This window comes from Pelophylax lessonae, assembly GCF_965119305.1.
Source record: "Pelophylax lessonae genome assembly, chromosome: 9".
NCBI classification, from domain to species: Eukaryota; Metazoa; Chordata; class Amphibia; order Anura; family Ranidae; genus Pelophylax; species Pelophylax lessonae.
This window is the reverse complement of record NC_138776.1, coordinates 135184898-135199520: the sequence shown is the minus strand read 5'-3', so window position 1 is coordinate 135199520 and position 14623 is coordinate 135184898. Positions and strand designations below refer to the sequence as shown.

General features: G+C 42.5%; 1 protein-coding gene across 1 annotated transcript in view; it reads right to left on the bottom strand.

Moving 5' to 3' along the window:
* PKD2L1 (polycystin 2 like 1, transient receptor potential cation channel) overlaps positions 1-14623 on the bottom strand; it is a gene marked incomplete at its 5' end in the record, with an annotated part of 92289 nt that overhangs the window by 20576 nt on the left and 57090 nt on the right. The window contains 2 exons of the mRNA XM_082269276.1: positions 3048-3184; positions 13270-13387. Coding sequence (XP_082125402.1) covers positions 3048-3184; positions 13270-13387 — 255 coding nt within the window. The remainder of the gene's footprint in view (positions 1-3047; positions 3185-13269; positions 13388-14623) is intronic.

Here is a 14623-nt window from a genome sequence, read left to right as displayed (position 1 = left end):
TATATAAATGTACTCTATATTCTTTGGTTTGTTATTATGTTTCACCGGTTTTACTGGCTTTTGTATAACAGTATTCTACCCTGTTCAAAATCACACTGTGTTTTGTGTAATGTATGATATTTATATCTGAGCTAAATGTTAATATTCTATCATACAGAACAAATGTACCAGTAGCTCCAGAGGAAGCTGTTTTCCAAGCGAAACATGTAGAGCATTCTGGCTGCATGAAGTGTCTACATATTAGATGTCGCACCAGTGGGCCTCATGGAGGACAGTACAAGTCTCTGTCATCGTCTGTGAGACCTATATGATGTGACGTATATATTCAGATCTCTATTGCATTTAAATAATTCTTCTATATCCCTATACCAACATTGTGGTTGCTGGACTACTGTTATTAACGCCTTTTTGAGGCGATTCATTTTATGTATGTATATGTTTCCCTTTTCTTTTTCTTTTTTAAAATTGTCAATCAATAAAAATTTTACTTTTTATCTAATCAGTGCCTATAAAGTCCATACTTTTCCAAACAAACACTATTGCCAACCGAAGTAACCTTGTTGTGGGAGGCTCTCTGCAGCAGGTAGCAACAGTATTGTAAAGCAGCGCAAGCTATATGCCAACACTTGGGTATGGTAACTACATCCAGTGTTGACAGTAACTTTGAGGCTATAAAAACTGAACAGGAGAATATCTGACTACCCCATTAAGGCATAGACACATTCTCCCTCCTGGCAACGCAGCCTCCCAGCACCTTAATGTGGCACAATGAGGGGAAGATCCTTGGACTACCTCTTTAAGGTATTGCTGACACATCTTCCAAATTAGTGATAAGATGATGTTGTAAAGCATTCGCCAAGTGACAGCATTCACAGCCATATCAATATTTCAGTATGTGATCTACTGGGGAATTGAACCCAAGGTTACAGGGTGCATATTTCACATTCATCCCCACTACACCATGGAGCGAGCCTTGCGACCCCGCACCCTGACAGCACTTGATTGTGGCTACACACAATATGAGGGAGATCCTGTCTGCCTCTTTAAAGCAGCTGAAACACATTCCTCCGGCCAGCACACATAAATTTAAACACAAGACTGAGTCAAACTGACCCCACTCGATCAGGTCTATTCGGAGTGACCAACTGACGAAAATGTATTCTGTCCTGGCCACATGCATCACTCTCTTATTTTTTTTTTTAAAAGATAAAGAAAAACAAAACAAATTCCTTCTCAAAAAATCTTCAGTGCTTTGAGGCTGGCTGCAGCTTTAGACAAAAAATACCCCAAGCTTCAACACAGGCGAAGTAGACAAGTATGTGCATGTACTCACAGTGAGGGCGGCAGAGACCCAGTTTACACAGTGTATTGGCCGCAGAGGGAAAAGGAAGTTAGCCACACCCGGAGACTGCCTCCGCTGATTAAAAGCGTCCCGACAGCTCCATAGTGATCAGAGGAAGCCCAGGCTGGCCCCCTCCCCCCATGCTGGAGAATGCAAAACCACCATCTCTAGCGGACTACATGGGGGAAAAAAATACAGCAAGAAAATCGCTAGCCAGCTTCATTATCATCATTCATACTGTAACAATAACGAGGAAAGAACCTCCAACTCCAGCGTCTAGCAAGGCAGAGAGCGTGCGGCGTACAACGTAATGTCCTGTCACAGGCACTTCCGGTCGGTGGAACGCACGCTGCGGGAGCAGCATCCACTGGACCACACACACACAGTATTTATTTTATCTTTGTAAGTGCAATATATATTCTTTTGCTTTAATAAATTTATGTAAACGTATTTCACCATGGCAAGATCTATTTTCTTTAATGAATGCGTGGAGATGCAGCCAGCGACACAGTTCCAGCAGCCCCTGCAGTGAAATATAGACACAACGTTGGATCACCTGATAACAGCATCTGTGTACAAGGCTTTACACTCACAGAGCTCCGGTGAGTAGGGATACCTAAGGGGGAGCACCAGCACTTTTTTTACAGGAGTGGAGCACTGGAGCACCTTGCAGCACAGCCACTTTATGAAATTTTGGGCACTTATTGAAGGACATTTGTTTGATCTTATTATATTGAAGGACATTTATTTATTGATTAATTTATTGAGCATTCACGGAGGTTTGAACATTTTTTTGCACCCAGCACTTTGTTATTTTTATATTTATTTATGCATACATTTTGTGCTATTTAGGGGTACATTCATTTATACATTGTAAGAATTTGTACACTGAAGGCAGCGCTGGCCCCAACATTCACTTTAAAGGCACAGACACCTTATTAGTCAGCAGCCGCCATAACTATATTTTCTATATACTGATTTACACTCACAGAACCATAAGCGTTAGGACCTTTCCTTGTTTAACCTGGGAAGGCCACAAGGAAAGGTAAAATTTTTTTTTTTTTAAAAGGTGTCCGGAGCGAGGACGAAAAAGGGGAGACAGCCACACTTTAAAGGCTTGTTAGAGGTTGTCCTAAAGGGGTCAGAGGGGCGGAGCTAACCCATAGTAGGCTGACAAGAGGAGGTCCAGGAAAATGGTGTATTGGTACATAAGGAACCTGGAATTTAGGGAAAAAAAATAAAGAGATGGTGAACGCAGCCTTTACATTTCAGTTCCACTCAGTTTGGTTGTGTGAATCATGATTGTAGTAAAGAATCTGCATAGGAACAACCCTGTGTTTCAGTTTAGAGATCACCTCCCGTTTCTTATTCAGAGTCTCTGGATCCTTCAGTGAACATTCAGAAAAAAACATTGCTGGAAGGTAAGACATACAAAGTCTCTTCTGCACTCTTACCTGTTCAGCAATGTTTATAATTTTGTCCACCGAACATTTGTTCTGCTTTAATACCACATCTCTTTCCTTGGTTTGGGTTAATAGCTCTAAAAGCATTTCAAGAAGGCAGTCATAATCGGCAACCTACATAATTTCTCATGACTAGTTTACTAATTGGTATAATATAATCAGATTTATACATTAAAAATGCACATGAAACCTTGCTTCAACCTGCACTTCTACTGTTAAACAAAAAAAAGAAAGTGCCATACGTGGTGACTTCTTCCTGTGACACCCAGTTGGTTTTGGTAGAAAGGTTGTTCTTTATGTCCGATAAGTTGAGCCCTTCAGCCAGAGCCTTGCTGCCATACGATCTTCCAAGATTTTCAATTTCAGCATTCAGTGCCAGCTAAAAAAATTCAATAATAGAAAAATAAAGCTCACCAGACACAACAAATTTCCCAGCACTGTGTTCTTGCCATACAGGGTAAGCATACACATAGAGATGCACTATATTGTTGAAGATATTGGGACACCTGCCTTTACAAGCGCACAAACTTTAATGGCATCCCAGTCTAAGGGTTCAATTTTGAGTTGACCCACCCTTTGCAGCTATAACCGCTTCAACTCTTCTGGGAAGGCTGTCCACAAGTTTGACCATTCTTCCAGAAGCGCATTTGTGAGGTCAGGCACTGATGTTGGATGAGAAACCCTGGCTTGCAGTCTAATTCATCCCAAAGGTGTTCTATCGGGTTGAGGTCAGGACAGTCAAGTTCCTCCACCCCAAACTCGCTCATCCATGTCTTTATGGACCTTGCGTTGTGCACTGGTGCGCAGTCATGTTGGAACAGGAAGGGGTAATTCCCAAACTGTTCCCACAAAGATGGGTGCATGAACTGGTTTAAAATGTCTTGGTATGCTGACACCTTAAGAGTTCCCTTCACTAGAACTAGGGGGCAAGCCAAACCCCTGAATAACAACCCCACACTATAATCCCCTCTCCAACAAATTATTTGGACCAGTGCACAAAGCAAGGTCCATAAAGACATAAATGAGCAAGTTTAGGGTGGAGAAGCTTTTTTGTTTTTCATTCTTATATTTTTATTTTTTTCCAATAAACAAAAGTTCACATACAAAAAACAGTAACAAACATTTAATATTACTTTCTTTTCCATGTACCCCAATACACATAGTACTGGATCCAATTGTAGATATGTTTTTAACACTGAGTTTATTCTATCCAGCACCTCCTCCCAGTATCTATGTTACATTGGACACCCCAATTGCAACCTTACATCTGGGGCAGGATGCATCCGAGCGTCCCCCAAACGGAAAAAACTATTTTGGTGTGTAATATGCTCTATGAATAATGTAAAACTATGTAAGTTTCTGGGCTGCTGAGAGGAATAATGTATCTATTGAGGTTACTATACCATCCCATTGTACGTATGTTAATTTCCCCACGTCCTCCTACCATTTTACTCTACTAGACAGCGGAGAGTCTTTTTCCAATACTTTTACATGTATATTTTTATATCGTTTTGCGATCAGCTCATTTAAGAATGTGGCCTCTATCAATGTTTTCAACAAAGGGATTTTACTCCATTCTAGTCCTCCTTCCCTAAATTGTGTTGTCAACGCATGTCTCAATTGTAAATATATAGAAAAATCTCTGTTTGAGAAACCAAATTCCTCTTTCAGCTCCTGAAATGTCCTCAATATCCCTGCTTTATATAATTGTGATAGTCTTATGAGCCCCTTCTGTTTCCAATTACTAAAATTCTCCAATCTCATAAGCTCAGTTAGATTTACATTATCCCAAATAGGTGTATACTCTGTAAATCCTGAATACTGAAATATTGATCTTGTTATATTCCATACCTTCTGCAGCAACCTTGCCGATGGCCACTGACCTACCCCCCCCCCCCTTCCCCCCAGTTTGCTTCCAAATCCTCTATTAGCAATGTATGTGAGGTAAAGGCCAACAAGGCTCGTGAGCTAAAACTGGTGGTGTCATTACCCACTTCCCAGCCCCCTACTTGTTGTAGCTGGGCTGCCAGGAAGTAGCTCCGGGGATGGGGGATGGCAAAACCCCCCCTATCTCTCGGCAACTGCGGTACTCGCAGACAAACTCTAGCCTGCCCTTTCCTCCAAATAAATTTCATAAAAAGCCTCCAATTTCTTAAACCATACTCCAAGAATCCATATTGGAGAATTATGCAAGATGTATAACAATTGAGGCAACAATTCAATTTTAATCAGGCTGCAATGACACACTTTAATCTAAATTATTTCATTAAGGGCTCTACGTTTTTCAATACATACAGCTTAGGGTTTGCTGTTATATTTATTCCTAAGTATTTAAAACTCTCTACTACTTGCAGATGTCTAGCACTCTTCGGTAGCTCCTGCTCCAATCCATCCCCTGGGAGAAGAACAGATTTTTCCCAGTTGATGGAGAGTCCCAAGAACAAACCAAATCTTTTCATAATATCCAATCCGATCAATGAATGGTTCACATCTTCCAAAAAAAGGACATCATCCGCATATAGCAAAATCTTTTCCTCATCCTTCTCTCTTCTAAAACCTCTTATGCCTTCTGCTATTCCATTGGCTATGGCCAAAGGTTCCACCACCATGGCAAAAAGCAGGGGCGACAAAGGAAACCCCTGCGTTGTCCCCTGGAACAACGGGAAGCATTCCGAGGATCTTCCGTTAATCTTCACTTTCGCCCTTGGGCCAGCATACAACAGTTTAATCCAATTTATAAAAATGGCACCAACATTAAATGCCGACAGACCCAACCACAAAAAATTCCACTCGATGCTATCAAATGCTTTGACAGCATCAAGGAACAATATTGCTTATGATCTCAACTCTTCTGTTGGAATTTGTCAATTTAAAAATAATCTCCTAATATTTAACAATGTTGATCTACCAGGAATAAATCCACATTGATTGGGATGGATTATAGTATGAATTATTTTACCTAATCCAATAGCTACTTCTTTCACCAATAATTTAACATCTGTGCAAAGTAAAGAAATTGGTCTGTATAAGGCAGGGTGAGTTGGATCTTTCCCTTCTTTTGGTAATATTATAACTGTAGCCTTTGTCATTGATAATGATAGTTCTCCCTTTTCCAATGCCTCATTTAACACCTGTAGCAGCTCTGGCAACATTATCTCTCCATATTCCCCAAAGATCTCATATGGCAATCCATCTGACCCTGGTGCTTTATGATCAGCTGATTCCTTTACTGCCTCTTGTAGTTCTTTAACCACATAGATGAGCAAGTTTAGGGTGGAGGACCTTTTTTTTCTTTTCATTCTTATATTTTTATTTTTTTTCCCACCACAGACATATTGTGGCAGGCAGCTGCTCCTGGGCAAAGTGACGTAGGTATATGTCACTCGTTCTTTGGAGTCTAGGGGGTGAGCGTGCGACACCAGCGGTGCGCTACAGCCCCCGCTCGTCAGCAGGGAAGCCGATGCGTGTGTTAGGTGGCTCCGATTGCTGCCTGACACCCGCGATCGTTCCCCGCTGAGAGAGAAGAAAGAGAGAGTAAACACAGCTGATCGTTCTTCTCCCTGCAAAGATCATAGAGCCCATGTGATCCTTCTATAAAGGATCTCATGTCTCTATGGTCATTTCAGAAACCCTGCCCCCCCACAGTTAGAATCACTCCCCTAGGCTCACATTTAACCCCTTGCGATTTTTTTTCACCAAAAACATGTAGCAGAAAACAATTGGCCTAAAATGTAAAAATTTAGATTTTTAATTTTTTTTTTTTTTGAGAATGTCATATAGCAGAATGTGAAAAATATAGTTTTTTTTTCTCAAAATTGTCGCTCTTTTTCTGTTAATAGCGCAAAAAATAAAAATCGTACAGGTGATCAAATACCACCAAAAGAAAGCTCTATTTGTGGGAAAAAAAAGACATCAATCTTATTTGGGTACAGCATCGCACGACCGTGCAAAATAGGGCCTGGTCATTAAGGGGGCAAATCCTTCCGGTCTTAAAGTGGTTAATAGTAAAAGTAATAGGCATTTCCAATGATGCCCCATCTTCCTCTGATAGATGCGGAATAGCCAAACCCTGGTTAAAATCTCCCATTTCTCTAATTTTCTCCCCTACCTTAGACCTATATACTGTAGATCGGAATAATAGTCTTTAAAGACATTCACTATTTCTACTGGACACATGGTTATCCTTCCAGTATGAGTCTCAACTGACATTGTAGTAGGCATACTTGTGTTCTGAGACCTTGCCAGGAGGGCCAGAATGTGTCCAGTATTTTCTCCCTCTTCATAATGGGCCTGTTTTAGAAAAAAAAATTATATTCTCAGCCTTCTTCAAGGACAATGTTTGGTATAACTGCTGTACCTCTGCTGTCCATTTAGCTAAGTTGTGTGATGATGGATCTTCTACATATACTTTTTCCATCTCAATCACTTTCCCCATTATACTCAGCTCCCAATCCCTGGTGAGTTTCTTTCTTTTAGATTTTTGCTGGATTTAATTCCCCTTAAGTAGCCTTTGGAGGGTATCCCACACTATACCTTGTGTTGCTGTTGTTCTATTATGTCCCAAAAACTCCCGAAGTGTGTCTATCATGTAATCTTTAGGGGAAATTAACTGTAGCCAGAAAGGATTAACTTTCTACTCCCCCTGTCCCATCATTTCCCCGACCTTAATGTTAGGACTAAAGGGGAGTGATCCGACAATCCCCTAGCCTCATATCTAATATCTGTAACCAATGCGATAGGGGTATCATTCCCTATCGCCATATCTATTATAGAAAGTGATGAATGCGTATTGGAATGGCATGAAAAGATTTGGGCTGTTGGGTTGCGTTAACGCCAAATGTCCCTCAGCCCCATCTCTTCCAGTATCCTATACAGTGGCGTATAAGGGCTCTGTTCCGGTCTCCTTCCCAATGGGAATCTATCAACCTGAGTGTTCATCACTATATTAAAATCTCCTACTATTAGGACTGGCACCCTTGGTTTATCAACTATAAATTTCAACAAATGGTAATTACTTATATTTTAAAAGGAGGTTGAATGTACACATTCACAAGTACACATGGCATCTCGGCCAGCACACAATATATAAATATGTATCTACCTTCCCCATCTATTTTAACTTGTCTACAGGAAAACCCTACTGATCTATGTATTAAAATACTCGTTCCACTTGAATATGATGTATACACTGAGTGGTACTGATAAGGGAATGCTTTAGAATTGAAACGTGACACTGTTTCTTTATGGCGCTTTTCCACTGCATGGAACCGTACCGGTTCGGCACGCTTTTGTGCTTTTCCACTGCGGTACCGCATGGTATAGGGTCGGAACGGTTCGGTACGGTACGGTATAGGTTTGCTTTTCCACTGCATGGAACCGAACAGTACGATACGGTACGGCTCTGAAAAAACAGTACCTACTCGATTGTGGTTCCAACAGGTACCAAACTGGTACCATATCCCACAATCCTTTGCATGCAGTCACTACTAGCCACTGATTGGTCAGAGAATCACACCCACCCCGTTGTTATCCCACCCACTTAACTTTAGTACTACTTTAGTGGAAAAGCAAACCTATACCGTACCGTACCGTACCGAACCGTTCCGACACTATACCATGCGGTACCGCAGTGGAAAAGCAAACCGGGCCAAGCAGGGCCGAGTAGAGCCGAGCCGGTACTAGCCGGTACTTGCAGTGGAAAAGTTCCACATTTGTGTCTCCTGCAAACAAAGGACAGATACTCTAAGAATTGAGACTTAAATAGGGCTATTTTTTAAGCGAGTCTCCCAGTCCCCTCACATTCCATGAGCAAACCGTCACCTCGCCACACATCCTACTTCTAGATAAAAAAGAAAATTTTAATATATATAACTTGTGTACCCTCCTATGTATATGTGTATATATATATATAGATACAGGTAGGTGCTAGGTAAATGTATAGTGGGCCTTGTCTGCCTAACAGCAGGGCTGTGATTTATTTAGTTAGGGTGTCAGGGCTTCCAGATGTGCCTGCTGAGGGGAGAAGTATCCCCACTGGCTCCTGTGAGAGGCTTCTCATAGGGCAGAGTGGGAAGCCCAATCAGGGGACACATCCAAGCTTTTAACTACCCAAGAAGGCAGATTATGCTGCAAAGGATTCTGGGAGTGGGTATAAGTTTGGGGGAAGTGCACGACAGGGTGTCTTTGGCGGGAGCAGAGTCCCAGGAGGGAGAGTGTGGCTGTCTCTCCTCCTGTCTGAGGAGGTGGATGCCTGAGGATCCAGGGAGTGTTGAGCTGAGCTGAGCTGAGGGGATCCAGTGTGCCGAGAGCCTGCGGAGCGAAAGAGGGGTCCAGTCCCAGGAAAGCCTACACAGGTCGTGAGTACTGTGGATTGGCCTTGGGGGTCTGCCAGAGTCAGAGGGGACCACTCCGGAAGAGGTTCTGGGATCCAGTGCCACTAGCTGAAATGGGGTACCTGGGTAGAGGACCCTGAAGTTACAGAGGGGGGTGCATAGTCAGTGAACCCCGAAGAGTTCAAGGTTAAAGGGGGCACCCACTTATGGGCCCTGAATTGGACAGAGTGTGAGAGTTGCAGCTTTATAGAAATCTACAGATTACTAGCTCAAGCCAGTGCAAGGCAGGAGGGGAGTGTTCAGTGACTTTGCAGTGCAGCAGTGTCAGTAATTCTACAATTTACAGTCTTGGGTCTTCTGGACTTATTGTCGAGGATCCAGCACTTCTATCAAGCTACAGTGTGTTCTCAGTGTTAGTGAGCATTGGCTGGCGTCAAGGAAACGCCAACGGCATTTTTCTAGGATTAGGTCCCAAGTGTAATTAGTTAAGCCTAAAGGAGTATCCCACTCACTCTCTTCTCCCATCCCCAGTTCTCCCACCCAGGGTCGCAGCTCACATGGGCTGGAGAGGTAACCGGTAACAATGGCAGACCCACATCAGGCCACAGGCCTGGAAGACCTGCTATATATATATATTATATATATATATACATATATATATATATAGGTGCTATCTTCTTTAAGCTCATTACCTCTATACTTTAAACCCGAGATCTACAAAAATGTTTTGAACATACTCTCGTGTTTAAATTCCAATGTGCCTGGCTCATACCCATTTTTTTTTCTATACCAAATAAGTGAGTCTGTTTCTTTCTGTCCTAGTTTTGCCCCCCCCCCCCCCCCAAAAAAGCTCCCCCCTTTCCCCCTGGGGGTATTCCACCTTCCCCCCTCCTCTTCCACCCACCCCTTCACCCCATGGGGGTATTAATTGTGGTCCCATAATCCACTTGTGTATATACCAGGATTCCTTCCTATAAAAAATAACTTGGTCAAATATAAAATAACTTGTCAAAACACCTGTGACACTCTAAACAATTCCACTCTTAAATCATAACTCCATTATAATGCTCCTATGTACAAAAAATATTACCAAACTAAGGTAAAGACCCATGTGTCCCTATCTTAAGATTTGTACCTCTTGTCTCAAGACTTATATAGACTGCTCATTTCTTTCTAACCAAGTTGCGGCTGCAGTAGGTGTCTCAAAAAAATTAACCTCACCATGTCCTGCGAATCTCATTCGCGCCGGATATAACATAGCATATTGCACATTTAACTGCCGCAGCCACCTCTTGATGTCTATAAATCTCACCCTTCTTCTCTGTACTTCTGCAGGGAAGTCTGGAAAGAATTAGTTTTTTTCCCTATTAAACCTGATTTCCTTCTTTTCTCTTGCTTTTCGCAATATTATTCCTCTGTCCATAAAAAAAAAAAAGGTGTTTCACAATCACTGGTCTTGGAATCCCTCCCGAGGCAGGGGTTCTCATCGAGACTCTATGAGCCCTTTCTATAGAAAAAAAGGGGGACAGTTCTTCCTTCCCAAACACCTGCAGAAGTCATTTTTCCAAAAAGTCTCTCATGTTGTTCCCTTCACATTTCTCTGGTAAACCAATTATGCAAATATTGTTCCTCCTCAGTCTGTTTTCCAAATCTTCTAATTTATCACCCTGTTTCTCGACTATTCCCTTTAGTAGTTTATTTTCTTGATTCATAGGTATTATTTCATCCTCAACTCCACTAACTCTGCCTTCCAGCCCCGTACCTTTTGTAGGTTATGCCTAAAAAATGACATTTCCTCTTTTATACATTTCAGCTGATCCGTAATTTCTGACAGGGCAGATTTGCATCCATTTACTGCCATTAACACCTCTCTTAAGGATGGCTCAATCAGTCAATGAAACCTCTGAAACAGAAAGATCAAGTAATCCCCCTGCAATCGGGGTAGAGGGTGCTGAATCCATTTTGGAGGGCTTGCTACTCAAACTTAAGGCTTGTAAAAGGTGACAAAGATATCATAGGTTTGCGACCCTTTAATTTTGGGATGGGTTATGTGCCAACCATTCCAATTTGGCTACCGCTTCCTTTTTACTTTTTTCTTTTACTGCTCATTGGGGCTGCGAGCTAGAGGCCTCCTGTGGCACTATGTCTCCTTTTTCTCCTTGTCATTGCTTTTAATCTTGTATTTCAGATATATAATAAGTAAGGGCTTTGTTATAAGCATGTTGACCAGGTGGCAGCAGCTGTTACTTTCCTTTCTCCCCTTTCCAAATTATTTTAGATACAGATTAATGTAAAAAAAAATAAAAATAAAATAAACTTCACTTATACGTACAGATTTAAGGGTCTGGGAGTCAGTCAATGAGGTGAAAGTATTCTGCAATCCAATAGAGGGCTAATAGGGGGTTAATGGCAGAGAGAATTTACAGGGAGTTTGATGCACTCTCAAAAAAAAAGAAATCCCCAGGAAACCTCAGGGGATCCCTCCAAGTCAGGAGAGGGATGGCCAGAACAGTCAAAAGCAAGTGGGGGGGGGGGGGGGCAGAGGAAAGCAGAGAGGAGCCGAAAGGGGTCGAAGGAATCTGGAGGAAGCCAACAGGAGCTGAAGAGAAACAAATAGGACCCGCCAGGGGTCGAAGGAATCTGTCCCACGCTCATCCCCCACAATGCGGCTACACTTCCTCTAATCAACAGCGGGCAACACGGGCATGCAGGGAAGTCACAGAGGACTGCCACCACCGATGCTGACCTGCTGAGATGGAGTTCTGAGAGAGATCTCTCTCCTTACCGCCACCTTGCCAGCGTCCAAAGCATCGCTCCTCGACATGTCCTTCTGCCGTCCGTATCGCTCCTATCTCCCACTCCTACTGGGGACACACCAGTCACCTCATCAGCATGAAGGAGCACAGGTGAGCTATATGCGCTGCTCACTACAGCGCTGAGCCACTCCCCCGCCCCCCATTGTGAAGGAACTTGACTGGCCTGCAAAGAGAGCTGACCTCAACCTGATAGAACAACTTTGGGATGAATTAGAGAGGAGACTGTAAACCAGGCCTTCTCGTTCAACCTCAGTGCCTGACCTTACAAATGAGCTTCTGGAAGAATGGTCAAACTTTCATATAGACACACTCCTAAACCTTGTAGACAGCCTTCCCAGAAGAGTTGAAGCTGTTATAGCTACAAAGGGTGGGCCAACTCAATATTGAACCCTATGGACTAAGACTGGGAACCCATTAAAATTCATGTGTGTGTAAAGGCAGGCGTCCCAATACTTTTGACAATATAGTGTATATCTGCTTCCCTTGATAAAGATCGCCCTACTCCTGAGGCCACTGCTAGTTTGTAACTGCTTTCATCCACAAGAGTTGATATGTTTTTGCATAACATTGTTTGCCCTTTCATGTTACAAAAAAAGTTGTATTACTTTTTAAAAGCAGTTTCCTGGTGCTTGTATTGCTTCCACAGTCAGGCCCACTACACCAAGTGGAGCCCAATGCACCCCTGAACCTGTTTCTTTTTACACGAGCTGTTCATTTAAAAGTTGAACCCTGACCCGATATAAAAGATGGACATCAATGCAGCTCTTTGATCATTTATAAATAATTAGATGTATTTTAAATTGCAAGTTTCGAAGTTTGAAGAGAGCACGGGTTCCAGGGTTTATCACAACCTGAGCCCAGCTCTGTGTAACAGTGGCCAAAATTTTGTAGAGAGGGAGTTTTTAAAAGATCAATTGACTTTGCTAAATGCTATTAGGGTTAATCACCAAAGTATTGTATTTCTCAGGTACTCAGTCTAGAGAGTTCTGTTCTGATCTTTTCAGGACTACCTTCCTTCTGTGGTCCTTATGAAAGTATCTCACTTCAATTGATACTGATGTTACAGATAATGTAGTGGGAGGAATGAGCTTGCCACAGTTTAAGGGGGATGAATCCAGAAATCCTCTGACAATTTTTGCTGGAGATTGTAGTCAATACAAGCTAATAGAGAATATCGTTCATCCCTATATGTTACATAAATATTTTGTGTTTGGCTGGCCCTAAAACTAACATAATATTTATTTGGACATTGAGATACACTTGGACAGTGTGTACCATAACATCCTGATACTGGGTTATATCTTTTGTTTGCTTACCCTCTTTTCCTCCAGAATGTTTCTCATTTTCTTCTGTTCTTCTTCATCAAGGACCCGGTTACCATCCTGGTCAAATCTGGAAAAGGCTGTTGTAATTTCGTGATCATCATGACCCATCCTGCAAAAGTATATGTGATTGTTAGGTCACAAAATCCTCCACACTGTACACAAACCAAACTTTCTTAAAGTGGATCTTCACCCTTTAGACCTGGAAAGGACTGCCACGGTGTGTGCACATTCACCAGATCTTGATTTAGGATGGCATCCCTGGAGAAAAGCAGTGTAGGAAGAACAATTCTGGACTCCCTAAATTGGTAAATATGATATATATATATACAGTATCTCACAAAAGTGAGTACACTCCTCACATTTTTGTAAATATTTTATTATATCTTTTCATGTGACAACAACAAAGAAATTACACTTGGCTACAATGTAAAGTAGTGAGTATACAGCTTGTATAACAGTGTAAATTGGCTGTCCCCTCAAATTAACCCAACACACAGCCATCAATGTCTAAACCACTGGCAACAAAAGTGAGTACACCCTTAAGTCAAAATGTACAAATTGGGCCCAAAGTGTCAATATTTTGTGTGGCCACCATTATTTCCCAGCACTGTTTTAACCCTCTTGGGCATGGAGCTCAACAGAGCTTCACAGGTTGCCACTGGAGTCCTCTTCCACTCCCCCATGGCGATATAATGGAGCTGGTGAAACCTTCCGTTTAAAGATGCCCCACAGATGCTCAATAGGGTTTAGGTCTGGAGACATGCTTGGCGAGTCCATCACCTTTACCCTCATCTTCTTTAGCAAGGCAGTTGTCATCTTGGAGGTGTGTTTGGGGTAGTTATGTTGGAATACTGCCCTACGGCCCAGTCTCCGAAGGGAGGGGATCATGCTGTGGTTCAGTATGTCACAGTACATGTTGGCATTCATGGTTCCCTCAATGAACTGCAGCTCCCCAGTGTCGGTAGCACTCATGCAGTCCCAGACCATGATACTCTCACCACCATGCTTGATTGTAGGCAAGACACACTTGTCTTTGCACGCCTCACCTGGTTGCCACCACACACGCTTGACACCATCTGAACCAAATAAGTTTATCTTGGTCTCATCAGACCACAGGACATGGTTCCAGTAATCCATGTCCTTAGTCTGCTTGTCTTTAGCAAACTGTTTGCGGGCTTTCTTGTGCATCATCTTTAGAAGAGGCTTCCTTATGGAACAACAGCCATGCAGATCAATTTGATGCAGTGTGCAGCATTGGGTCTGAGCACTGACAGGCTGACCCCCCACCCCTGCAACCTCTGCAGCAATGCTGGCAGCACTCATACGTCTATTTCCCAAACCTCTG